General features: G+C 40.4%; 1 protein-coding gene across 1 annotated transcript; it reads right to left on the bottom strand.

The window, feature by feature from the left end:
• Positions 1 to 4,279: 4,279 nt before the first annotated feature.
• Positions 4,280 to 20,673, bottom strand: strap (serine/threonine kinase receptor associated protein). The gene is made up of 10 exons (XM_072241385.1): positions 20,544 to 20,673; positions 19,539 to 19,708; positions 13,608 to 13,743; positions 12,884 to 12,965; positions 12,732 to 12,804; positions 11,802 to 11,901; positions 8,969 to 9,106; positions 6,835 to 6,971; positions 4,965 to 5,114; positions 4,280 to 4,738 (listed from the first exon to the last, which is right to left on the bottom strand). The coding sequence occupies exons 2-10, from the start codon at positions 19,648 to 19,650 to the stop codon at positions 4,677 to 4,679; spliced, it is 990 nt and encodes a 329-aa protein (XP_072097486.1). The 5' UTR covers positions 19,651 to 19,708; positions 20,544 to 20,673; the 3' UTR covers positions 4,280 to 4,676.
• Between the last annotated feature and the right edge of the window lie 6,355 nt (positions 20,674 to 27,028).

Raw genomic sequence — 27,028 nt, 5'->3', positions numbered from 1 at the left:
CACCCACATCAACAGTGATGAAATGCTTTGAGAGGTTGGTTATGACTAGACTGAACTCCTGCCTCAGCAAGGAACTGAACCCACTGCAATTTGCCTGTCACCACAATAGGTCAATGGCAGACGCAATCTCAATGGCTCTCCACACGGCTTTAGACCACCAGGAACACACAAGCACCTTTATCAGGATGCTGTTCATCGACTGTAGCTCAGCATTTAATACCATCATTCCCACAATTCTGCTTGAAAAGTTGCAGAACCTGGGCCTCTGTACCTCCCTCTGCAATTGGATCCTCGACTTCCTAACTGGAAGACCACAGTGTGTGTGGATTCATGAGAACATCTCCTCGCTGACGATCCACACTGGCACACCTCAGGGGTGTGTGCTTAGCCCACTGCTCTACTCTCTCTATATCCATGACTGTGTGGCTAGGCATAGCTCAAATACCATCTATAAATTTGCTGACGATACAACCATTGTTGGTAGAATCTCAGGTGGTGACGAGAGGGCGTACAGGAGTGAGGTATGCCAACTAGTGGAGTGGTGCCGCAGCAACAACCTGGCACTCAACATCAGTAAGACGAAAGAGCTGATCGTGGACTTCAGGAAGGGTAAGACGAAGGAACACATACCAATCCTCATAGAGGGATCAGATGTGGGGAGAGTGAGCAGCTTCAAGTTCCTGGGTTTCAAGATCTCTGAGGGCCTAACCTGGTCCCAACATATTGATGTAGCTATAAAGAAGGCAAGACAGTAGCTATACTTTATTAGGAGTTTGAAGAGATTTGGCATGTCAACAAATACACTCAAAAACTTCTATAGTTGTACCATGGAGAGCATTCTGACAGGCTGCATCACTGTCTGGTATGGAGAGGCTACTGCACAGGCCCGAAAGAAGCTGCAGAAGGTTGTAAATCTAGTCAGCTCCAGCTTGGGTACCAGCCTACAAAGTACCCAGGACATCTTTAGGGAGCGGTGTCCCAGAAAGGCAGCATCCATTATTAAGGACCTCCAGCACCCAGGGCATGCCCTTTTCACACTGTTACCATCAGGTAGGAGGTACAGAAGCCTAAAGGCACACACTCAGCAATTCAGGAACAGCTTCTTCCCCTCTGCCATCCAATTCCTAAATGGACATTGAAGCTTTGGACACTACCTCACTTTTTTTCCTAATATACAGTATTTCTGTTTTTGCACTTAAAAAAAATCTATTCAATATACATAATTGATCTACTTGTTTACTTATTATTGTTTTCTTTTCTCTGCTAGGTTATGTATTGCATTGAACTGCTGCTGCTGAGTTAAATTTCATGTCACATGCCAGTGACAATAAACCTGATTCTGATTGTAATTGCTGCTCATGTACTATATGTCTGTAAAACTGCAAGAACATGCCCCCCCCCCCGCCATTGCACCTGTGCTTCAGGTTTAATATCACTGGCATATGTCATGAAATGTATGTTTCACAGCAGCAGTACATTACAAAACATAACTTTTTAGAAAAACTATAGCCTACAAGAAAAAAATATAGTACAAAAACAGCAAAAAATTAGGTGAGGTAGTGTTCATTGACCTTGCAGAAATCTGATGGCAGAGGGGAAGAAGCTGTTCTTGAAACATTTTAGTGCGTGTCTTTGGGTTCCTGTACCATCTCATCCTCCTCCAATAGGAAGGCAGCATGTCCTGGACAATGGGGGTCCTTACTGATGAATGTCTAGGATGTTGGGGAGGCTATTGTCCATGATGGAGCTGACTGAGTTTACAATTTACTGCAGCTTTTTCCCCTCCATACCACTGATGCAACTATTTAGAATGCTTTCCACAGTACACCTGTAGAAATTTGCAAAATCTCCTTGAACTCCTAATGAAATATAACTACTGTCATGCATGATCATGCATGCCTTCTTTGCAACATACATCTCCTTTGCATCAATACATTGGATCCAGGACAGATCCTCAGAAATGTCGACACCCAAGAACTTGAAACTGCTCACCCTTTCCACTGCTGATTCCTCAAAGAGGATTGGTGGGAATTCCCTCTATTTCCCCTTCCTTAAGTCCACAATCAGTTCCTCAGTCTCACTGCCATTGAGTGCAAGGCTGTTGTTGCAATACCCCTGTGTACTTGTGTATTATGATATACTGCACTTTAACTTTGGCCACAGGATGAGCTCAAGCAGACGTTAAAGTGTGTTGGCCTAGCATAGTGTAGGTGAATGGAGACCAGGGAAGGAAGGAAGGAAGGGATAATTACACAAGGAATGTGCTGATGGTGAAACACAGAGACTAGTATGACTGGGAGCGGACCACATAAGGTGAAGAGGCAAATGGGAGTATGCTCCATTGTGGAAATGGCATGGTCAGATGTGATAGATGTGTCTGAGTGTGGCTTAACAGATCTGAAAGAGAAGAGTCAAGATGTGGCATAGGAGTATCTAAGCAGTGTAAAGTTAATCTTTCAGAATAAAGATCTCTGACCTACAGACCTTCGACCTAAAACAGTAACCATTTCTGACTGGGAGTCTTTTGCATGAGATACACACAGACACACGTATCACAAATCACATTCAAGTAAGTGTTAGCTTTAAGTTTCCATCATTACCGATGACCCCCCACTACACTCTCTCATGCTGCAAGATCATCAATCACAACCACAACCCCAACTCCATCTCACCCATGACCAACCCAAATCCTATGCCCTCTGAAAGCATCAACTTCATTCCTGCTGTACCTCCTACCCTTAGTTACCTGGGCATCTCTTCAACCACTGCCACCACCCATATCTGCCAATCTGGGCCATCATTAGATTAGATTCAACTTTATTGTCATCCCTCTCATACTGTACTAGTATTAAAGTAATTTCTAACCAATTCACAGCTGAGAAATTATATCGTCTTGAAAATGTATTGAAATGCTGATCAATCTGCTGCCCCAAGCTGCTTTTTAAGTTATCCATCTTACTTCAAGTATACTAAATTTATGCTACATTCAATTCTGTTGCTATTCTTAAATTTTGTGGCCGGGCCTTTAACTTAAAGAATCAAGTAGTGAACTTAATTTAATCTGCAATATTACTCGCGGCTCATGAAGACACCTGATCAATATTCTGGCATTAAAAACAATTACAATTGATACAGTGCACCATACTCCTACCCATGTCCATGTAGTCATTTCTAGGTGCATATTCACTACACTCCCCATTCCTTGTTACCCAACCTCATTGTTTTGAGATTTTTGTTCTATGGAATCCACTCCAGTTTGCCCAAAGTGAAACAAATAAAGTGGGTCCAGTTTCCTCTCTCAAGACAGAATGAATATGGGGTGGGGGAAGGGGAAAGAATTGTAATTAGTTCCACCATTATCATTAACTCTTTCTACAGGAAGGCTTGGCCAACATACATGTTTCATTGGCAGATGCTAATAACTAGCAATTTGATTAGATAGTTCAGGAGGTTATGAAGCAGCCTTCACAAATGAGAAAATGAATGGTTTATAAGTCCAGTTTGTCATTCACATGTAAAATACACAGTCAAGGCAAAATTAGATTTCATATCTTGACCCACTGGTTTATCAAACCATTTTCTTAAAAGCAGAACTCAATAATGACGCAAACTGGAGACACAGGGGGAATAAGCTAATCAGTAACACTGACCAATTCATATGGCTCATTCTCTTCACACAAAGCCGATAGGTCCTGGCTCTGAGGGGGAAAATGTTAGAATCCTGGGCCAGCAGCAAAAAATCTGAAAGCTGTTGATGGTCGTGGATTCAACGTGTAACCTTGGACACAAAGACACATGGGTCATGCACCAGTGTCAAAATGAGAGGTCACTACTGCATTAAGCAGCCAGGACAGGAGTTTCAGTAATGGTCAGATAGCCTGAAAATTTACAGGTTCACAGGCTTACATTGACAAGTCAGATATGAATTTAATTATGTAAACAAGCTGACTTCTTGAACAATACAACACTGCCTATATGCACTGCAGTCACAAGGTGTAAAACCAAATTCAATTCCTAAACCAGCCAAGGCACTTGTGCAATTTCTGCAAATGATTAACGTCCCTGGTTTGAGAGGACAAAGCAGACACAAGGACCTTTTCATAAGAACTCAACATCACTACTTCTGACTGTATGTTTTCAGTTCCAAAACTATTAATTAGATGCAAATATTCCAGGAGTAGGGATGTTTTGTATGATAATATGCAAGGGCCAGTTTAAGACTGCTGAAGACATTCACACAAATTGCTGAAAATGACGACAAATTGCAGACCACTTAAAATGAAAGAATGACAAATTGAATAGCTTTAATTTGTAAACCAAATATTAGCACAGAACCTTCATACGAAAAGATTGCATTCTTAAAGGAAAAGTTTGAATCTGTGATGTTACAACTTCAGCACTTTGTGAAAAGATCTTTGCTGATACTTTATATGTACAGGTGCTGCTAAGCAGGTTCAATTAAACACTAAGATGCAAAGCACTTGCACTGAATATGGACAGGTCTACTACTTGTAGACACAAGTACTCGTCTTTTAGACTATTAACTAGAGTAGTCTTCAGACATTTGAGTTATCGATATAATTCCATCCAGTTGTCCGCATTTGCAAAAACCATACACTGGAAGGCATGCCCTTCTGCTCCACATCCGGCTTGGTGGTTTCTTTCTAGTTAACAGTTCATGCTTTTACCTCTGGAGGTGTGCCGTATATAGAATCAGAGTTTTCAGAGCCAAGCTCCTCTGTAATTAAAAATATGCAGAAGTGAAATACATGCAATTCAAAATGATTAGTTTCAAGTATTTCAGCCGTCTGAAAAATGTACACATCAAATACATCTGAGAGTTTACCTGTAACAATTCTGTCAAAAAAAAAAATTAAGTCATTGCATATAACTAGGGATCACAAAACTTACAGATTTAAGATGCATTTGCAAAAAAATGCACCTAACTACCAGTATGTACCTACCAGGGAGTACACATTTCCATAATCCATAGGTTTTGCCAACTGTTGTCTGCCAGAGACGAAGCGTTCCATCCTCAGAACCACTGGCGTACAACTCTCCATCTGGGCTAAATCGTACACAATGAACTGGACCAAAATGGCCTTTGTATGACTCTGTTAAAGAAAACAAACATAGTGACCACTGGAAAGAAATACAACCAATTTAATAACTAATATATTCACACGGCCGAACTTCCCTGTAATTTGATTTAACATTTGTTCATGTAAAGGCAGTATTGATAGTACGTCAGGTATAGCTAAATCTAAGATATTAAAACCCATGGCTCGAGTGCATTGCAAGTCTAGAACACTGAAATTGTAGACAATAGGGCTTTCTTCAGAGATTGTGCCAAATAATACCATCAGAACATGTTGGTGGAATTTTTCATATCTCAACCAACACGTCTGAATAGCAAAACCATGGGCAGTTCCAATAATGAGCAAGACATACTTTATTGATCCTGGGGGAAATTGGTTAAACATGAACTTCAATGTACAGATGTTAACAGACAATCTATTTAGGTACTCACAACATGCCATTTCCTACTTCCTAACTGCCAGTCAACTCTAACTCATTACTAATTTGCCACTTATTCAAATGTACTTTTAGAAAGCAGCAAACACTGTCTTCAAATAGCAGAGTGACATCTAGAAAAATTAAAGGAATTACCAAGGGAAAGCTTTCAAAGATACTCCAGTATAATGTACAAAGTTTTCAGCTATCAGTATAAAATATACAATATACTGTCTTCATTCTTAGTGGTACAATTTAAAATTGTTTAGGTTATCAGGTATTTTTTAACTGTAAAATTTACAATAATAATTGGTGCAACAACTGCCCCCAATGTGGAAAGAAGCTAAATAAAGAATGATCAGTACTCACCATCACTGTCAACAGTACACCTAAGTAACTTCAATTGCCACAACTCATTCCAGGGCATTTCTTACACCAGACCCCAATCAGGCACAGTCAACTTATTTCCTTAGCTAGAGATCCTTGACAAAAAAACACCCCAAAAGGCATTTCAAGGACCTTCCACCTTAGCCAGGGATTCAGACCCTTTAGTTAATGGTAGTGGTCCATGGCATAACAAAGTTTAGGAAACCCAGATCTACAAAATTATGGAGCAAATTATATATTTTGTCATGTCCTGGAACAATAAGATCTCAATCCAAAATATCATGATTTATCATGGCTAAAGTGTGACCTCCATAGAACTGACCTGAGAACAGTCCAAGTTAATACTTGTGCTGATACACATACAGAAATAACTAGCTATGTGCTGTGATCAGCCATTGTTAACAGCCTACTCAATGAAACATACTACACCCCAGCCCGGCCTGAAAATTGTACAACAATGCTTAACGACATGCATCATAATTAGAATTATGAATTCTACTTCAATTCTCTAAGCTCCTAATGAGGACAATGTAATCAAATATTTATAAGCATATGAAAACAATCAGCTTATACAGCTCCTTACCAAGATTGGTCTATCCAATCAAGAATACAATTCTGTATCACACAATAAATACCAATAAACAGCCTGGAAACCAGTCATTTCCATCTGAGAATCATTACTAGTTTTGGATGCAAATCAGAAAATGGAATGGAAATCCCAATTAAACAATTCAAGACTCAAACAGTGCCATTAGATCATTCAAAATGTTGACAAGGGGCAGAAATACAAATTTCCATAAAGAAATTCTAGATTCTAGAATTGACATTTGGCAGTGTCTAACAGGCAAAAGTCACTTCTGCTCTAAAATGGCAAGGTGCCATTTCAAGTAAAATTTATAGTTAAAGGAACTAACTTAAAGTATGAAGACCTACCCAAATCCTCGCCTGTATTGTAGTCAAATTTGTACAATTTGAAGTCATCACCTCCCGCAACAAAAACTTCTTTCTCAGGATGAAGAGAAGCAGAGTTGATTGAAGCCGGTGCATCAAAAGATTTGATCAACTCTAGACTGTAAAACAAAAAAAGCACCAAATATCACAATGCACCCAGATCTTGAGACCAAATGCAAATAGATGCAACTCATAAGCTTTGATTGTACATGTGAAAATATTGTTAGGGTGAGTGCAAAACTACATTCCTAACCATGCCTGCTTATACCCCAGTAGCTTGTACCCAAAAATACCACCACCTGTTCTTCTGGCCTATGGAAATTTGCAGAGAGGATGGTGGGAGTGGGAAAGTGGTAGATCAGAGGCCAATAAACCAGAGATCTTCAGGCAGCAACTTAAATCCTGTAAATGGTTCGGACCTGATCTGACACAACCAAATATATCAAATACACAAATGGTTGCTGAATATTAAAAAATAAAGTGACTCAATTAATTAAAAGAGAATCCATAACCTCCTACTTATCTCCCCCTCCTCCTCTCCCCGCCCCCCCCCCCGCTTCCTTCCTCCATCATAGCAGTTCCACTCTATTGAAACAAAGATTCCCATCCAAGCAAAGACATCTTTCCCAAAGTAACTGCTGGGAAATGTCAGGAATTTGGCACTGGACTACAAGTGGCATCTAATAGAGTAGAAACAAATAAGAAGTTTTGGGGCTTCTGCATTTGCACACTTGAGGATAAGCCAATTTCCATAATTTCTAAGGAAAACTCAAAAGCACAAAAAAAAAAGCGAAAGCTGGTTATTTAAAATAAAGCCTTTTGGACCCCAGTATTACAGTACAATTTACTGCCATACTGAATCAGTGGTAGCAATTTTTTTTAAGCACTGAGTAACAAAGACCCAGCCTGTAAATTCCAACTCTAAAAATTTATTCCAACTTCTATAGAGGTGTAATGGAATATAATGACTTGCTGCATTACAACCTGGTATGGAAAGACCCATGCCCTTGAACAGAAAATCCTACAAGTAGTGGATGTAGCCCAGTCCATCAGGGTTAAAACCCTCACAACCACTGAGCACATCTACATGAAATGCTGTCGCTGGTAAGCAGCATCCAGGATCAGGGACCCTCACCACCCAGGGCATGTGCTCTTCCTGCTGCTGCCGCCATCAGGAAGAAGGTACAAGAGCCTCAGGAACAGTTACTACCCTTCAACCATCAGGCTCTTGAACCAAACGGGATAACTTCACTTGCCCCATCACTGAAAGGTTCCCACAACCAATGGACTCCATTTCAAGGACTCGTCTCATGATCTCGATATTTATTGCTTATTTATTATTAGTTCTTCTTTTAGTATTTGCAATTTGTTGTCTTCTGCACTCTGGTTTATTGAGTATGTCCACAAGAAAACTAATCTCAGTGTTGTATATGGTGACATACATTTACTTTGATAAAATTTATTTTAAGCTTTGGACTCTATTTGCTGTGAAGCAGCTACATTTTAATCCATTCTAATAGTTTCTCCATTACCATGGGCCTCTAATTCATGCAGCAGTTTTCTGTGGGGCACCTTGTCAAATGCCTTCTAGAAATAGAATTTTTTTTTTAGGCATCCATTAGCCTCGTGAGACTAATGCCTTTGGAAGGTTTCCAGGGTGCAGGCCTGGGCAAGGTTGTATGGAAGACCGGCAGTTGCCGATGCTGCAAGTCTCCCCTCTCCATGCCACCGATGTTGTCCAAGGGAAGGGCATTAGGACCCATACAGCTTTGCACCAGTGTCGTCGCAGAGCAACGTGTGGTTAACTGCCTTGCTCAAGGACGCAACACGCTGCCTCAGCCAAGGCTCGAAACTAGTGACCTTCAGATCACTAGCCTTAACCACTTAGCAATGTGCCAAATAGAAATATACAACATCAGATTCCTCACTATCAGGTTTCCCTGTGACATCCTCAAAGAATGAGCAAATTTATCAAACATGAGTTACCTTCCATGTTATGAAGTTGTTACATTTTATCCCAAATTTAGTAAGTTTAACTCAAAATTCACTGATTGAACTACACAAATAGTATATTTAAGTTGCTAAGAAATTACAAATGTTATAAAATTTAACTTGCCTGAGTGCATTGTGAAAAGCGATTGTTTTTCCATAGGTTAAAACCAGGATCTCCCCATCAGGTATGTATTCTACACTGCTTACAGATGAAGCTACATTAAGCGTGTTCACTTCGGTCATACTAGTCCTGTCCCAGAGCCTATAAAAGCAAAATAAAGTTTCACATTAAATATACATTTCATTGCTTTACATTCTAGTAAATAATATCTATTTGACGAAAGCAGTTTTCCAACTATGAAATTTTGTTAATCAACCTAAGGTGCGAACTCTGACTCAACACCTCACTTATGCCCAGGTCCTGAGTTTGTATTAAACCTGCCTTGATCCAGACCTTAATTTGGTTGCACATTTCTTCTTCTCCCCTTCACAGCCTCAGACATTTCTCCTTCTGCTTTCATCCATACCAACAACTAACATCTCCCCCATCTGCTGTTTACTTTACCAGGGTCTTTTCCAAATTTAGCTTAATGTACATGAACCAAATCCTGAAATAGTCAGAATGCAAAGACAATACACAAGCAGCAGAAAGGCAACAGAGATGGAGCCTAATCAAAATAGAGAAAGTGTGCAGATCAACAAAACTCCATGAAAACTTGCTTGCTATAGCTGGCTCATCTACTGACAAAATTACAATAATATGTCTTAATGGAAGCCATAGGTCCTGTATTGGTGCTGGAATTTCCATGTAGTTCAAAGAATATTCATCAACACCTCACTTGCTCAATTCCCAAAATATTTTGAAATGGGACACATCTTCTCAATATCATTTTTGAGAAATCACCTCTACAAATTTGACCATGTCCATGCTGTAGCCTCAAAGTGAACAAACTTTCTGCAAACATAATAGTCAGAACAAGGTTTAATATCACCAGAATATGTTGTGAAAGTTGTTGTTTTCGTGGCAGCAATATATTGCAATACATAAAAAACTGAATTACAATATATACATTAAATAGTTAAATAAGTAGCTGGGTAGTGTTCAATGGCTTCAATGTCCATTCATGAATCAGATGGCAGAAGGGGAAAAGCTGTTCCTAATTCGTTGAGTGTGTGCCTTCAGGCTCCTGTACCTCCTTACTGATGGTAGAAATGAGAAGCGGCATGTCCTGTGTGATGAATGCTGTCTTTTTGAGGCATTGCTCCTTGAACTAGTCCTAAGTTTAAAACTTCCTGCAGCTTATTTTGATCCTGTAGTTGCCCCCCATACTGGATGGAGATGCAGCCAGTTAGAATGCTCTCCATAGTATATCTATAGAAATTTGTGAGAGTCTTTGGTGACATACCATGACCGGCCTTCTTTGTATCCGTATCGATACGCTGGGCCCAGGATAGATTCTCAGAGATGTTGACACCTAGGAGCATTAAATTGCTCAGTCTTTCCACTTCTGATCTCCCCATGAAGACTGGTGTGTGTTCCCTCGTCTCACCCTTTCTGAAGTCCACAATCAGTTCTTTGGTCTTACTGACGCTGAGTGGAAGGTTGTTGCTGTGACACCACTCTAGCTGATAGATTTCGCTTTGTCACCATCTGAAATTCTGCTAACAAAATTTGTGTTATCAGCAAACTCAGATGGCATTTGAGCTGTGCCAAGCCACATAGTCATGAGTGTAGAGAGAGTACAGCAGTTGCCTAAGTACACAACTTTGAGATGCACCAGTGTTGGTTGTCAGTGAGGTGGGGATGTTATTTCCAATCTGCACAGATTATGGTCTTCCAGTGAGGAAATCGAGGATCCAGTTGTAGAGGGAGGTACAATAGCCCAGGTTTTGGAGCTTTCCGATCAAAACTGCAGGGGTGCAAGCCCACAATCAACTCCATTTCCTGCTGATTAAAGTGTTGAGTAAGATAACATTTGAGGCAAATGCAGAAGGCAAGTGTTCAGCGCTACCAGCCTCTCACTTGCTGCTGCTGCCACCAAAGGAAGGTGACACTCTCTCTCACTTACTACTCCCAAGGGAAAAACCCTGCATTCAAATGGTCCCTCTCTCCTTCGAGGATGGTACCTGGTTCTGGGCCTGTGGTTTGTGGATTGGACTAATGAACAATGAACTGTACATGGATTCTTCAATTTTGTGTTTCATTTTCTGTGTTTTCGCTCCTTTATTGTTGCCATTTGCATGATTTGTTGTTATTTCTGCAAATAGGGGGTTGATATTCTTGTTCCATTTGCACAATTTGTTTTATGTGGGCTTGATGTTTCTCTTTTAACAAGTTCTATTGTTTTGTGGCAGTCTGTGAAGATGAATCTCAGGGTTGTAAATTACATACCTACGTTGATAATAAATGTATTTTGAATCCTTTTGAATGATTGTATTAAACTATGGACTGTAGTTAATGAACAGCATCCTGACATAAGTATTAGTATTGTCCAGGTAATCCAAAGCCACATGAGGAGCCAATGGGATCACTTCCGTTGCAGACCTATTGTAGACATAGGCAAATTACAGTGGGTCCAGGTCCTTCCTGAGACAGGTGTTCATCTTAGCCACAAGTAACCTTTCAAAGGATTTCATCACCAGAGATGTGAGTGCTACTGGGCAATAGTTGTTAAGGCAGCTCATCCTGCTGTTCCTGGGGACTGGTATGATTTTTGCCCTTTTGAAGCAGGTGGGAACTTCCAAATGCAGCAATGAGAGATTGAAAATGTCTTTGAACACCAGTCAATTGGCACAGGTTTTCAGAGCCCTACGAGATAGGTCCCGATAGGCAATTATATACCTATTGCCTTCCGAGGGTTCACCCTCTTGAAAATCACTCAAATTTGCATACCAGATGTACATCTAAATGAACATTCTTGTTATTCCAAACTTGATCATTTCTTAAAAATTCTCACCTTACTGTTTTGTCATCAGCTGCTGAAATTATCTGTTTATCTCCATTACACCACAGTGCTTTCTTAATACCAGAACTATGGCCACTGATCTCCACAGGCTCTGTTACAAAAAGAATGCTCAAAATTATATTCTCATGAATGAATGACAAACAGATATTAGAAAAGTGACTATATTTTTTCTGAAACTATAACAGTTTTCATCAGCACAGTTCTTAAAGAATCAAGCAGTTCCAAATCCACCTGAGTATTACTTCCATGCACCATTCTCAACAGTTCACTGTTGACATTCTCACTCCAACTTTGAAGTCCTTTATTCTTTCACTGTCATCGAGTAATCGCTCACAATTCTACTTGGATGTATTGCTGGACCTTTTGACACACTACTCCCCTCCCACCTTTGGTCACTTAATATGTTCACATCCCATCAATTGACTTCCCCAACCAATTTTCAAAAAGCTCAGAAGCACACAGGTCAGTTGTTCATGGATTCTGGTTCATACGTCGATAGCAGCTTTTCCCACATTACAGCACTGAATTCCAGCAGCTTCAATGTCTTTTGGGGCACCAGCTCATGAAAAGCATTATATAAAAGTGCAAGCGGCTTTTATTCTTTCTTCATATTCTAGGTGAACAAGGTTACAAGGCATTTATTAACTGGCAACTTCCTAATAATGTGCAAGTTTACCATGAATTATGAACACAAACCAGCTGCTAAAACCTGTCAAGGTGTACTGTTCTTCCATTAGTGTGGACATTTCCTAATTACCAGTTTAAACATCATCTTACTGCAGAGTAGTTAATCTTTTGTAACCCAAACACTAAAATATTGTAGTCACAATTCATGCAATCCCTTCAGCAGCAGACCAGAGTTGTTTAAAATAAAACTCCATGCTTGACACAGGAAATCCTCTGTACAGCAACATGCCTTACCTGAATCAAATTTGTTCAAATCATAAATACGCAAAACTTTGTCTTGACCACCCGTAAGCAAGTTGTTACTATCCTGTTAAAAGAAATAACAAGTTACTTTTGTTGCAAATATTATGTGCAGAAACATTGCCATAATTAAAACGAGATTTTACCTGAGTAAAGTCCACAGTTTTGACAATATGTTTGTGGGCTAAGGTGATCATTTCATCACCCGTCACAGCATCCCATACTTTCCTGAGGAAAAAAAAAAGCCATATGAAAATAATTCAATGCACAAAAAAATACAAGTGTGAAAAGGTTTTAAACAAATATTCAATTTCAAGTTTAATTTAAGACAAATCTGATTATTACATTCATACAGCCTGCTAAAATGGCTAGAAAATCAGGAACCTTCTGAAAGGGAAATCGCCTTGATGAGGCTCACAAGTATCACGAGACAGATCAACTCACATTTCAAGTTTACATATACACCCTTATTAATTTGTGTCACTTTTTCAATGCATAATATTAGAGCTGCCTGAGATAAAAGTTCTCTAACCTCTTAACATTCACAAGGCAGAAAAAGAGATGAGGCAAAAAAAAAAAAGAGCTGGCTGGGACTGGCCAGGCAAATGACCCAAGTCAGAAGCTATGCTTCACATCTCCAGCCAATATTCTATTGCCTTTCCAAATAAATAGAAGCAAATCAAATGACTTGTCACAGACAGACTGCAATACTTGAGCAAATGGAAAGGAAAGCCAAGGAAAAATAAAGCCAAGTAATATTCTCTCATAAATCTTTTCCCTGCATAAGCATTTGTAATACAGATAATGGTAAGTTATTAATTGGCTTTGTACAAGTTATTGACACCCATCACATAGCATACCACTACTCACGCTGAAAAATCTGCGGCTGCAGTTGCTGCTCTATTGGCCTCTTTATTCAACGTGGCTCCCCAGACAGCACCTTTGTGACCCAGAAACGTCCCAATCCAGTCCCCAGTGTCACCCTGGCGCATCATAGGCTTCCCATCTGCATGAACACCAAATGTTACAATGAATTTTAATGAAAGAATTAATTCCACTGTTTGTATTTACATAGTGGCTTTACTGTAGTGTTCTCAAAGTGCATCAAGACATTGAACAAAATGTAGTACGCTGCACTCAATAAGGCAAAAATCATCAAATGTTTGGTCAAAAAAAGTTAGAGAATCAAGCAATAGCTGAAGTTTGCCAAAGATGGAGAAAATAAAGAGGATATTAAGAACAATGTAGAAATAGGAAAGAGCAGAGAACAAGCTTTAAAAAAAAAGGGCATATGTATAAGAGCTAGGACATTATGTTCCAGGAAAGATATGGTTAAACAGAACAGAAAAATACAAGGATATTGCCTGAAAGAGAGGGCCTGAGTTATAGGGAATATTTGGCCAAGCTAGATCTTTATTCATTAGAAGATAGGCAGATATATTATTTCTTGAACAGAAGGAAGATATAAAGTTGCTGCAGGCCCTCTTAGCGGCAAGTAAGAAATCAATCACTAGAAAATGGCTAAATCCAATACCACCTACATTAGAAGATTGGTACGAAATTATCTTGGAAATACTTAAAATGGAAAAGTTGACTTACACTCTGAGAACTCAAGAAGAAAAATTTTATCAAATCTGGAATAAATGGATTGAATATATAACCCCAATGTGAGCAGACTTTAGATGACTCTACTAATGATTTATACTGCTCTTCTCATCAACATAGTAATATTGCTAACGTAAGCACCCCTAGTCTCAATGTTTTTTTTGTTTTCTTTTGGAAAATAGAGAATTAACACAACTAAAGGGAAAGATTTGGGAAAGGGATAAAAAAATGAAAAAATTAAGTAAATGAGTACATAGGGATTGGATAATTATGTCTGCGGGCAGGAGCAAGCATGAACAAATTAGGATATAAACACCTACAATGGTTGATACATAGGCTTATATACAACATTTTGGACCAGTGGAAATGGTCCAGAAGGGTTATATGGAAACTATTATTACCATTTTTCTTAACAACTAATTCCATTACTTACCCTAATAGGTTAGATTTACCACAGTACATAATTATCTATTTAAATGTTTATTTTCCTTTTATATCATCTCAATGTGTACTTAAGAATGTATAAATAATTGTAGTTTTATACATATAAAAAAATGGAAAAGGTTATATGTGTGAAAAAAGTACATGATATTTGTGAATTCCTTATCCAAATAAAAATAAAATTTAAAAAAAAAGATAGGCAAATGAGGGTTTACTTCATAGAAGTGTTTAAATAAAATTTTGCAAGGCACAGATAAGGTGGATGATTAACAACCTTTTCCCCAGGGTAGGGAGTCCTAAATTAGGGGCATAGATTTAGGGTGGGGGGGGAGCTTTAAAAGGAACATGAGGGGCAACATTTCCCATGCAGAGGGAAGTGGGTTCATGGAATGAGCTGCCAGAGGAAGAGGCAGGTACAAGTATCATTTAAGCAGCACTTGGTTATCTACATGTAGGAGAGGGACCTGGAGAAATATGGGCCAAACAGAGAAAATTGGGACAACATAGCCTGCATGGTCTCAAACCAAAGAGCCTGCTGTATTGCTCTTCAACTTTGATATGAAGCAGCAAAAAATGTTACAAAAATCAGCAGAAAGATTTGGTTGCGGTACACCTTACAAGTAATGGAAGTTGCGAGGGTAGGACACTTTGGGAACTGAAACCGTAGGCAGATACTGCAATGTGTCCAAAATTGAAGCTACAGTATGCCAATGATGGAGGGAGCGTACATTTAGGGTGATCGAAGGAGCGCGAGTCAAGCAGAATCCATAACCCTAAAAAGCCTGAGTACATTCGGAACTGCACTCATCCAAACAAATGGAGAGCAATCCTGTCGTGCCATATTAATGTTGCCCTTCGGGAAATAAAAGCTCAAAGCAAAAGATCCACCCCTGGCCAGCTCCTGAAGCCAGTTTTTATGTGCCATTCAACTAAATATCATTACTGGTGATCCTCAAGATGGAGGTAGTTGAGGAGAGCTTAGGTTCCCATTGTTGGGGATAATTGTTCTCTCATCAGCCAATGCTTAATGCTGTCTACATCTTATTGTTCAGGTTTTTGCTTCCTTAGTTTTTTTAAGTTTTACTTTTACATGACATATCACTGGCTTATGGTCACTATTACAGTCTGCACCTGGGTATGTTTTGCATTGAGTCACTAAGTTTCTAAATCTTTGGTTTATAGTAATAAAGTCAATTTGATTTCTGGTGTTATCACCTGGACTTAAAAAACCAAAGCAGCAAAATCTGGAACAATCCCTTGACTACTCGCAATTAATTAAAGAAGAAAACTTAAGACAAAAATTTGCAATTGAAGTAAGGAATAGATTTCAAAGTCTAGAAATAGAATCTGTTGAAGATGATAGCAATCATGTAGAAATGAAGTTTAACTCTCGAAAGGATGCCTTGGTAGAATCAGCAAAGTCAGGGATTCCTAAAAAAGAAAAAAGCACAAAGAATAAATGGATGACAGATGAAATCAAAAATCTTATGGAAGAAAGGAGACTGAAGAAAGTCCTTAGATGAAAAAGTTAAAAGCTTACGTCAAAAAGCCAAAGAAAAATGGTTAAACCAGGAATGTGAGCAATTAGAAAGAATCCCTGTTACTGATCCAAAAAGATTACATCAACAAATCAAGAATATCACTGGTAAAAAGCTCCTCTGTTCTTCAGGTGGATGTTTGAAAGCAAAGGAAAGTACCATTATCATGGAAAAAGATGAGATTATGAACAGATGGACCGAGTATATTCAGCAATTGTTTGAAGACAATCAAGGTGAAAAACCAGAAATTAAGAACAACATTGAAGGTCCAAGTATTTTAAAATCTGAAGTTCATAATGCAATAAATAAGATGAAGAAAGGAAAGGCAGCAGGTCCTGATGAATTAGTAATAGAACAAATTATTGCCCTTGAAGATTATGGAACTGAAAAACTTACTGATTTAATCAATGACATTTATGCGACTGGAATAATACCAGAAGAGATGAAAAAAATAAGTATCACTCTTCCTAAGAAACCTGGAGCAATAGAATGTGAATTACATAGGACCATAAGTTTAATGAGTCATATTACTAAGATATTTCTAAGAATTTTGATGACAAGAGCTAAAAGTAAGATACAAGCTGAAATAGGTAAAGAACAATGTGGTTTGGTACAAGAAACTCTGATCTCTGATCATAATGCATACTTTCTAAACCAGGCAGCATACTGGTAAATCTCCTCTGTACCCTTTCCAATGCTTCCACATCCTTCCAATAGTGAGGTGACCAGAACTGGACACAGTACTCCAAGTGTGGCCCAACCAGAGTTTCATAGAGCTGCATCATTACATCGCGACTCTTAAACTCTATCCCTCGACTTATGAAAGCTAACACCCCATAAGCTTTCTTAACTACCCTATCCACCTGTGAGACAACTTTCAGGGATCTGTGGACATGTACCCCAAGATCCCTCTGCTCCTCCACACTACCAAGTATCCTGCCGTTTACTTTGTACTCTGCCTTGGAGTTTGTCCTTCCAAAGTGTACCACCTCACACTTCTCTGGGTTGAACTCCATCTGCCACTTCTCAGCCCACTTCTGCATCCTATCAATGTCTCTCTGCAATCTTTGACAATCCCCTACACTATCTACAACACCACCAACCTTTGTGTCGTCTGCAAACTTGCCAACCCACCCTTCTACCCCCACATCCAGGTTGGTAATAAAAATCACGGAAAGTAGAGGTCCCAGAACAGATCCTTGTGGGCCACCACTAGTCACAATCCTCCAATCTGAATGTACTCCCTCCACCACCAACCTCTGCCTTCTGCAGGCAAGCCAATTCTGAATCCACCTGGCCATCGTCCCTGGATCCCATGCCTTCTAACTTTCTGAATAAGCCTACCATGTGGAACCTTGTCAAATGCCTTACTAAAATCCATATAGATCACATCCACTGCACTACCCTCATCTATGTGCCTGGTCACCTCCTCAAAGAACTCTATCAGGCTTGTTAGACACAATCTGCCCTTCACAAAGCCATGCTGACTGTCCGATCAGACCATGATTCTCTAAATGCCTATAGATCCTATCTCTAAGAATCTTTTCCAACAGCTTTCCCACCACAGACGCAAGACTCACTTGACTATAATTACCCGGACTATCCCTACTACCTTTTTTGAACAAGGGGACAACATTCACCTCCCTCCAATCCTCCGGTACCATTCCCATGGACAACAAGCACATAAAGGTCCTAGCCAGAGGCTCAGCAATCTCTTCTCTTGCCTTGTGGAGCAGCCAGGGGAATATTCCGTCAGCCCCCGGGGACTTATCTGTCCTAATGTATTTTAGCAACTCCAACACCTCCTCTCCCTTAATATCAACAAATATTACAGGAAACTCTGGATCTAGATTTGAAAGACCTCTGCCTAATCAGAAATCTGTACTGGGAACAAACTGCCGCTATAAGAATAGATGGAGAAGTGAGTCAGTTTACGAAAATCAAGAGAGGCATTAGACAAGGGTGTGTTTTCTCCCCTGATTTCTTTAATATGTAGTGAAACAATAGTACAAAAAAATAAAAGACATCTTGGGAATCAAAGTTGGCGGTGAAAACATCAATAATTTTAGATATGTGGATGATACTGTGTTAATTGTAAGTACGGAGGAAGAACTACAAAACTTAATTGATATAGTTGTTGAAGAAAGTGTAAAAATACGTCTATCTATCAACTGCAAAAAGACAGAATGTATGGTGATATCCAAAAAGGAGAATCCAATCTGCAGGCTGAGAATAAATGGGGAAGACATAGAACAAGAACAGAACTTTTGCTACTTAGGAAGCTGGGTGACATCAGATGGCAGGTGCGACTTGGACATCAAACGAAGAAGAGATGGCAAATGACACCTTTACGAGAACCAAGAGTATACTGACCAATACTAAATTAGGCATGACAACCTGCCTCAGAATACTGAAGTGTTATGTTTATCCAGTTATGTTATATGGATTAGAATGTTGGACAATATCTAGTAACATGAGGAAATGAATTGAAGCAGCAGAGATGTGGTTTTTGAGGAGGATGCAAAGAATATCGTGGACGAAACGAATATCTAATGAGGATGTCACGGTCAGAGTAAGCACAAAAAGAGAAATAATGTATGAGGTCATGAAAAGGCAATGTGACTTCATTGGACATGTGCGACTTCATTGGACATGTGCTTAGGAAAGAGTTAGAATGCATGGTAATTGTGGGAAAGATTGAACGGAAGAAAGCAAAGGGAAGGCAAAGACAAATGATGATGGAGACAGCAGCCAGAGAACTGGAAATGAATACCAATGAATTGATCCACTTGACCCGAAACAGGAGGGTGTTGGCCATGGCAGTCAAAGCTCAAACTGGGCATGGCACCTGATGATGATGAGGACACCTTATTTTAAGTGTGTACTCCTTCATTACCTGAAGTTATGCTGCACATCAAATAGCAAAAGAACTCAAGACAGAATTTTCTGCACCGTCTCCACTCTATTCACAAATATTAATAGTTAAAGCAAAACTAAATGAGAACAGCAATAGTTTGAACTCCAGGCTGTGGTCGGGCCTTGCTCCAACTAACCCTTTCAAAGTGAGGTGGTTACAGCAAGGTGAGACTTGAAAATGAGCCAACTGGCCACTTTTGCTTCAACAATGCCTGGACGCAGACGTCTGCACCCCATATGGTATGGTAAACACTCGATGCTACCTCAGTAGCAGTACCATGAAAATCTACCCCGTTCACACCTTTGCATGCGCTAATTAGGAAGAAGCCATAAGGTGTAATCCCACTGAAAGCCAAATCGACTACAGGCCTCGTGTGGCCACTGCAGGTGAGAGGAGTTTGTCTCATCGCCATTTCCCTTCCTCAGGACACAGCTACCAGGCAGCGTGGTTCCACTCTGCTCCCCAACAACCTGCAGAAATAGGGAGGCATAGTTAGACTTTGGCCTCAAGAATGACCAGGGTCAATTCTTGATTCAAACCTTGCTCTCTATACATAACCACATAACTCCTGCTTACCCAGACACCCTCCTCCCTCTCCTCTCTGCATCAATCCTCAAGCCCTTCACTACCTCATCCAATTCTCACTTTGCCTTACTTGCTCATTCCTGCCATCATCCCTAATTTTCTTCCCACTTTCACCATCACAATCACCAAACCATTCAGCTTCCATTGACACTCCACCACCTCCTAAAGTACAAGTTCCTTTCCTCATTAGCCACACTGCACTCTTTTTCTTCACACTCCACACCCAAACAAACAATGCCACATCCATCCCACTCCTTAACACCTTCCCCTCGGTTCCCAAGAACCTTCTCCCAGAAGTCTCCCTTCACAACAACCTACACAACCCCTTATCTCTATACAAAACACAACCTACATCCATATGCCCCAAACCCCACGTCCCACAACCGCTCTGGCAACCACTAGGCACACACATGACAACTCTCCCTCTGCCCTCCCCATCTTCAATATGTCCCTCCCAATATCAAAACCTTCCAACCATTCTCCTCCATCTACCCCTAACATTCACACACGACTTCCCCAACTCCCTCCATCCCTCCATATTCACGTGTGTCTCGGCCAACATTTCAGTCCTTTCCCCTTCCCCACCCACCGTTCCGCCGACCCTGACCCCGGCACGACCAGTCAGCCCTTTCCGAACATTCCCACCTCGGCACCGACACCCCCTACATCAGGCCTTCCTCCTCCCTCCCACGACCTGAACCGAACCGAACCGTACCGTACCGTATCGCACGGACTCAGAGGCGGGCAGGCAGCGAGGCTCCGGGACCCGAGCGCTGAGATTCCCCGACCACGGGCACCGCAACAGCCCAAACTCGATAGCGGCCCGGCGCTGCAGCGGATCTGACGTCCCGACACGTGACGCGCACAACCGCACATGCGCACTTGGTTTGTCTGGCTCCCATTCATAATTCCGCTCCAGATAATGTAAAAGTTACTCTATTCTGTATCTTGTTCTACTCCCATTAACTTCTCAGTTAAATTCACTCCCAATAATCTATCCACTCCTGGTTTAATTTTTTAAAGTTTGTTTGCTACACCTTTTGAAAAGGGAAATCGAAAGCGGGATCATAAATGATACATTTGTATTACAAATGGGCAACTCCTGACTTTTACACACGAGATTCTGCTGAGGACGGAAATCTTCAGCAACACACAAAATGCTGGAGGGACTCAACCAGTTAAATAGCGGGGGATAAACATGCTGTTCCTCCAGCATTTCGTGAAACCCTTCACCATTTACTCCCAAGTTCCTGATCTTTCTACAAGAAGAAACATTAATAAAGCAGAGCTCAGCATTTCGACCCACGATGCTGTGCCAAACCAATTCAGCTAATACCTAAACTCCTAACTAAACTAACTCTGTCTGTACGTATTGGGAAAACGTCCTGTGTTAGCATTGGGAAAGAGATACAGATAGGAGAAAATACAGAAAATGGGTGAGTTCGAAAAGTTATTGAATTACCTACCAAGTTTTGTATGCTGGGGAGAAGATTGCAGTTACTGAGTGAAACTGCAGAATTATTAACAAAGGCATATGTCAGTGTACATAGTTTGGCCAATTTAAGTAGAGAGGTCTTATGGAGAAATAGTTTTGGCAAGTAATCTTAAGATTGCTGAGAAAAATGTATGTTCCAATTCCAGCTTGGACGTTAAATTTACATTTTTTAAACTTTAAAAAGGTTATTAACGGTGCAGTCAGACATCACCTGGGAAAGGTGATAGTTGTTTACACAGTTATCAGATTCAAAACTTATGTTGGTTTTGAAATGTTTTAATACAGTATGGATTGAAGGGAGACTTCCTGCTTCCTGGAAATTAATGGATGTTACCCCTATGTTGAAAGCTGGTAATGATTACTCTTCTAACCTTCTCGAGATACAAGCACAGCCTGTCCAACCTTACCTCAGAAGACTTCTCAAACAATTGAGTAAACTTCGTCTGAACTGTTTCCAATGCACCAATATGAAAGATGAAAGAGCTGATTGTGGACTTCAGGAAGGGTAAGACAAAGGAACAGGTACCAGTCCTCACAGAGGGATCAGAAGAGGAGAGAGTGAGCAGTTTCAAGTTCCTGGGTGTCAAGATCTCTAACCTGGTCCCAACATATTGATGTAGTCATAAAGAAGGCAAGACAGTGGCTATACTTTATTGGCAGTTTGAAGAGATTTGGCATGTCAACAAATATACTCAAAAACTTCTATAGTTGTACCATGGAGAGCATTCTGACAGGCTGCATCACTGTCTGGTATGGAGGGGCTACTGCACAGGACCGAAAGAAGCTGCAGAAGGTTGTAAATTTAGTCAGCTCCATCTTGGGTACTAGCCTACAAAGTACCCAGGACATCTCTAGGAAGCGATGTCTCAGAAAGGCAGCGTCCATTATTAAAGACCTCCAGCACCCAGGGCATGCCCTTTCCTCACTGTTACCATCAGGTAGGAGGTACAGAAGCCTGAAGGCACACACTCAGCGATTCAGGAACAGCTTCTTCCCCTCTGCCATCCGATTCCTGAATGGACTGAAGATTTGGATGCTACCTCACTTTTTTAATATCCAGTATTTCTGATTTTGCACATTTTAAATAATCTATTCAATGTACTTAATTGATTTACTTGCTTATTTATTATGTTTTTTTTTCTCTCTCTGCTAGATTATGTATTGCATTGAACTGCTGCCACTAAGCTAACAAATTTCACGTCACATGCTGGTGATAATAAACCTGATTCTGATTCTGACCTTCCTTAAGAAAGACCAGTGTTGTACACATTATTCTAGATACGGCCTCACTAAGGCCCTATCTAAAAAAGGCATGACCTTGTTGCTTTAAGGATGTGGTTTCAGAGTACTTGGCAGTACATGATGAAACAGGCCAAAGCCAGCATGATTTGTCATTATCTGACAAATCTGTTGGAATTCTTTGAGGAAATAAGCGACAAAGGAGAGTCAGTGGATGGCATTCACTTGCATTTTCAGAGGACCTTTGTCAAGGTGCCGTGCATGAGGCTGTTAGATAAATGAGAGCCCACGGTATTTCAGGAAAGATACTAGCATGGTTAGAAAATTGGCTTACTGCAAGCCGTAAAGAGAGGGAATAAAGTGGTCCTGATTGACTGCTGGTGACTAGTGGTGTTCCACAGGGTTCAGCTACTTTTTTACGTGAAATGTTAATAGTTTATATCGTGCAATTGATAGCTTACTGGCCAAGTTTGCAGATGATACAATGATAGTTGGAGGTGCAGGCAGTGTTGTGGAAGCAAGGAGCTCGCAGAAGGTCTTGGACAGATTCGGAGAATAAGCAACGAAGTGGCAGATGGAATACAACGCAGTAAAGTGTCTGGTCACGCACTTGGTGGAAGAAATAAAGGCATAGACTGTTTACTAAAAATGGGAGCAAATTCAGAAATCAGAGGTACAAAGGGACTAGGAACTCCCAGTGCAGGATTCCCTAAAGGTTAACCTGCAGACTGACTCAGTAGTCAGGAAGGCAAATGCAATATTAGCATTTATTTTGAGATGACTAGAATATAAAAGCAAGGATCTAATGCTGAGGCTTTATAAGGCATTGGTCAGACCACACATAGAGTATTGAGAACAGTTTTGGGTCCCATATTTGAGACAAGATATGCTGGCATTGGACTGAGCCCAGAGGAGGTTCATGAGAATAATCTCGGGACTGAAAGAGTTAACATATGAAGATCATTTGATTGTTCTGGGCCTATATTCACTAGAGTTTAGAAGAAGGAGCGGGGAATCTCATTAAAACCTATTGAATAGTGAAAGGCCCAGATACAATGCACATGGAGAGCATGTTTCCAACTGTGGGGGACGCTCGGACCAGAGAGCGCAGCCTCAGACTACAAGGATATGCATTTAAAACAGAGATGGGGAGGAATTCCTTTAGCCAGGGGATCTGTGAAATGTATTGCACAGGCAGCTGGGAGGCCAAGTCATTGGGTATATTGACAATGGAGGTTGACAGGTTCTTGACTAGTCAGGGATTCAAAGGTTATGGGGAGAAGCAGGAGAACAGGGTTGAGAGAGAAACTAGATAGCCATGATCAAATGGCAGAGCAGACCTAATTCTGTTGCTACGTCATATGGTCTTATAGCCTTTGTGTCCGATTCCTCTACCAGTACTCATGATATTCTGTTAGCATACCAAATGACTTGCTTCACATGCATAACCCGCATTTTATGAATCTAGCACCAGGATATCCAGAGCCCTCCGCAATCTCTCACCATTTACATAATGTGGAGGCACAGAAATTGCCGATTCTGCAGTCTGGAACAAAAACAAACAAGTTCCTAGCGGAAGTCAGTGGGCTGGGCGGCCTTTGCAGAGGCAAAGAGACAGCCAACGTTTCAGGTCAAGACGCTGCATCACGGTCTCTTCAGGCCACCAATATGGTCTCATTTTCAGAAAATATGTTTTTTTAATTTTCATTCCAAGGTAGATTATCTCACACTGTTCCATCTGCCCATTCTTGCCCATTTACTAAGCCTTTATATATCCATTTGCTGGTTCTTTCATGTTCTCCTTACAACTTGATAACAATTTTTCTTTAGATCATTGTCAAACCTGGTAGCAGTGTGGTTAGTCCTTTCATCTACATCATTGTCCACTCAGTGGCCACTTTATTAGGTACACCTGTACACCTACTTGTTCATGCAAATTTCTAATCTGCCAATCATATGGTAGTGTGGTAAACTATATATATATATATGTTGTAACTGGGTTACCTGTCTGGACACGCCCCTCTGCTGACTGCCCCGTGGCTCCTCCCACAGACCCCTGAATAAAGGCGATTTCGCCCTGCTCCTCCTCGTCAGTCCAGGGGCAGACACTCAGCATGGAAATCATATTTTGCTGCAAATAAAAGCCTTTCAGTATTTACCCTACTTTGGTCTTTTGGAGTTATTGAAGGTGCTTCAGGTAGCAACTCAAAGTATTAAAGCATACGCATACAGTATAATCAAGCAGTTCAGTTGAAGGTCATCGAGAGGGGCAAACATGTTAACAGAGTTGTAGGGCTGAAGGCAGGAAAGTGTGGGCGTAGAAATGGCAGGGATTGCTGAGAAGACAGAGGTAGTGAAGGGTAGATGGAATCGGGTGATAAAAGTTGTACGGAGGAAGGTGAATAGCTGGTATTGGGAAAATGGAAAAATAAGGAGCAAATTGAGAATTGTAACGGCTGATCATCCAGTGATGAAGGCAGTGTTCAGGGTTTAAATAAAAGAAGGAAGGAAGAGTGTAAGGTATTGCTGGGTTTTGAATGTGGGCCTGCATCTCATATCCATCCAATTAGATTAATTAAGGACTTGAAAAAAGCATTGGAAGATACTGTGGGTGCAAGACCTTTAAGACATAGGGCACTCTTAGTGTTTTGTAAGCAATATGAGAAAGTTTTAGAGTTAAAAGCTCTGGGAGTAAGGAAAGTATCACCAAGGAATTTTATTGAAAGACAGTGGTTTTGGGGAGTAATCACAGGGGTGCTGCTATAGATCAAATAAAAAATTCTAGTTGGAGGAAAATTTATGAATGTTAAACATTTAAAGGTATTTTGTGGTGGTGTAGGAACAGATAGTTTATTATAGTGATTCATTTCGATGGACAGAAGTTGCAAGATAGGGTTAATTTAGGCTATATTAGCTATATGGTTTGAGTCTACATTCTGCCCCTTTGAAATGTTTTCAGTGCCAGGTGCTTGGTCATGTAGCTGATGTGTGTAGGGGTTGAAAGTGGTTTGGTAGATGTGGTGCAGAACATGATTATGGTAATTGAGAAGAAGGTATTAGTCCTAAATGTTGCAATTGTAGGGGGGGAACATGGTTCTGCTCATGCAGGGTGCCCTGTACATTAGAAAGCCGTGGAAGTACAGTGTATCACACACAAGATGCTGGAGGAACTCAGCAGGCCAGGCAGCATCTATGGAAAAAAGTACAGTTGATGTTTTAGGCCGAGGCCCTTTGGCCGGACAGGAGAAAAAGAGATGAGGAGCAGATTTAAAAGGTGGGGGAGGGGAGAGAGAAACACAAGGTAATCAGTGAAACCAGAAGGGGGGGAGGGATGAAGTAAAGAGCTGGGAAGTTGATTGGTGAAAGAGATACAGGGCTGGAGAAGGGGGAATCTAATAGGATCTCCAGATTTTCTCTTGTTTGGAAGTACAGTGTGCTCGGGCGGAAATAAGCTAATCATATGCAGAGGCTCTTCACACAAGACAGTGTCAATGGGAACTATTAATTTCCAGAATACAGATGGATTAAAGTCAGTGTGTAAAACACATGATTTCAGGACAAAGGATTCGTTGATTGTTGATAAACTAAAGTTTGTTACTTTCATGGCAAATGTTACTTTCATGGCACAGCAGAAACTAAAAGTAGAACAGAAGAAAAGAATTATATTAAAAGCTGCAGAAAAACATCTAGAGATAAATAACTTAACTCTAAAAGTTACTAATGATGCTTTGTAAGGAGGAGTAAATAATATTCCAACTTCATAGAGGATTGTCAATGGTTTTTCTAATCTTGCAATGGAATGCTAGAAGTTTGTGAGCTTAAGGACCAGAATCAGAATCAAATTAAATATCACCGGGACGAGAAAATCTGCAGATGCTGGAAATCCAAAGCAACACACACAAAATGCTGGAGGAACTCAGCAGGACAGGCTGCATCTATGGAAAAGAGTGAACTGTCCACGTTTCCGGCCGAGATCACGTCAGCTGTTTATCCTTTTCCATAGATGCTGCCTGGCCTTCTGAGTTCCTCTAGCGTTTTGTGTGTGTATTATTTAACAATCACCAGCATATGTTGTGAAATTTGTTGATTTTGCGGCGGCAGTACAATGTAAGACGTAATAATAAAAAAGTATGAATTACAGCAAATATATATAATAGTTAAATAGTTAAATTAACTAAGTAGTTAAAATGGAAATAAAAAAGTAGTGAGGTAGTGTTCATGGGTTCAATGTCCATTCTGGTACTGGATGGCAGAGCAGAAGAAGCTGTTCCTGAGTTGTGTGTGTGCCTTCACAGGGTCAAGAATTTAAGACATCTCTTGAAGATCTACCATATAAACATGATATTATACGTGTGCAGAAAACTCGGTGAAATCTTGTCTAAGTTTTAAGATACAATCTTTGTTGATATCTGACAAAATCAGAAAATGGGTAATAGAGGAGGACTGGCTACCTTGTTTAGAATGGGATAGC

Source organism: Mobula birostris, chromosome 23 (genome assembly GCF_030028105.1).
Source record: "Mobula birostris isolate sMobBir1 chromosome 23, sMobBir1.hap1, whole genome shotgun sequence".
In the NCBI taxonomy this organism is placed as follows: domain Eukaryota; kingdom Metazoa; phylum Chordata; class Chondrichthyes; order Myliobatiformes; family Myliobatidae; genus Mobula; species Mobula birostris.
This window is presented reverse-complemented; position numbering and strand designations above follow the sequence as displayed.

Bases quoted from the DNA above. Each gene is read 5' to 3' on its own strand.
- strap (XM_072241385.1), bottom strand. From the start codon at position 19,650: ATGGCGATGAGACAAACTCCTCTCACCTGCAGTGGCCACACGAGGCCT. The intron at 13,744-19,538 runs GTGTGAACGGGG...GTGTTCATGCAG, and splicing joins CCTAATTAGCGCATGCAAAG to ATGGGAAGCCTATGATGCGC. The intron at 5,115-6,834 runs GTAGGTCTTCAT...TTTCTTTAACAG, and splicing joins CAATACAGGCGAGGATTTGG to AGTCATACAAAGGCCATTTT.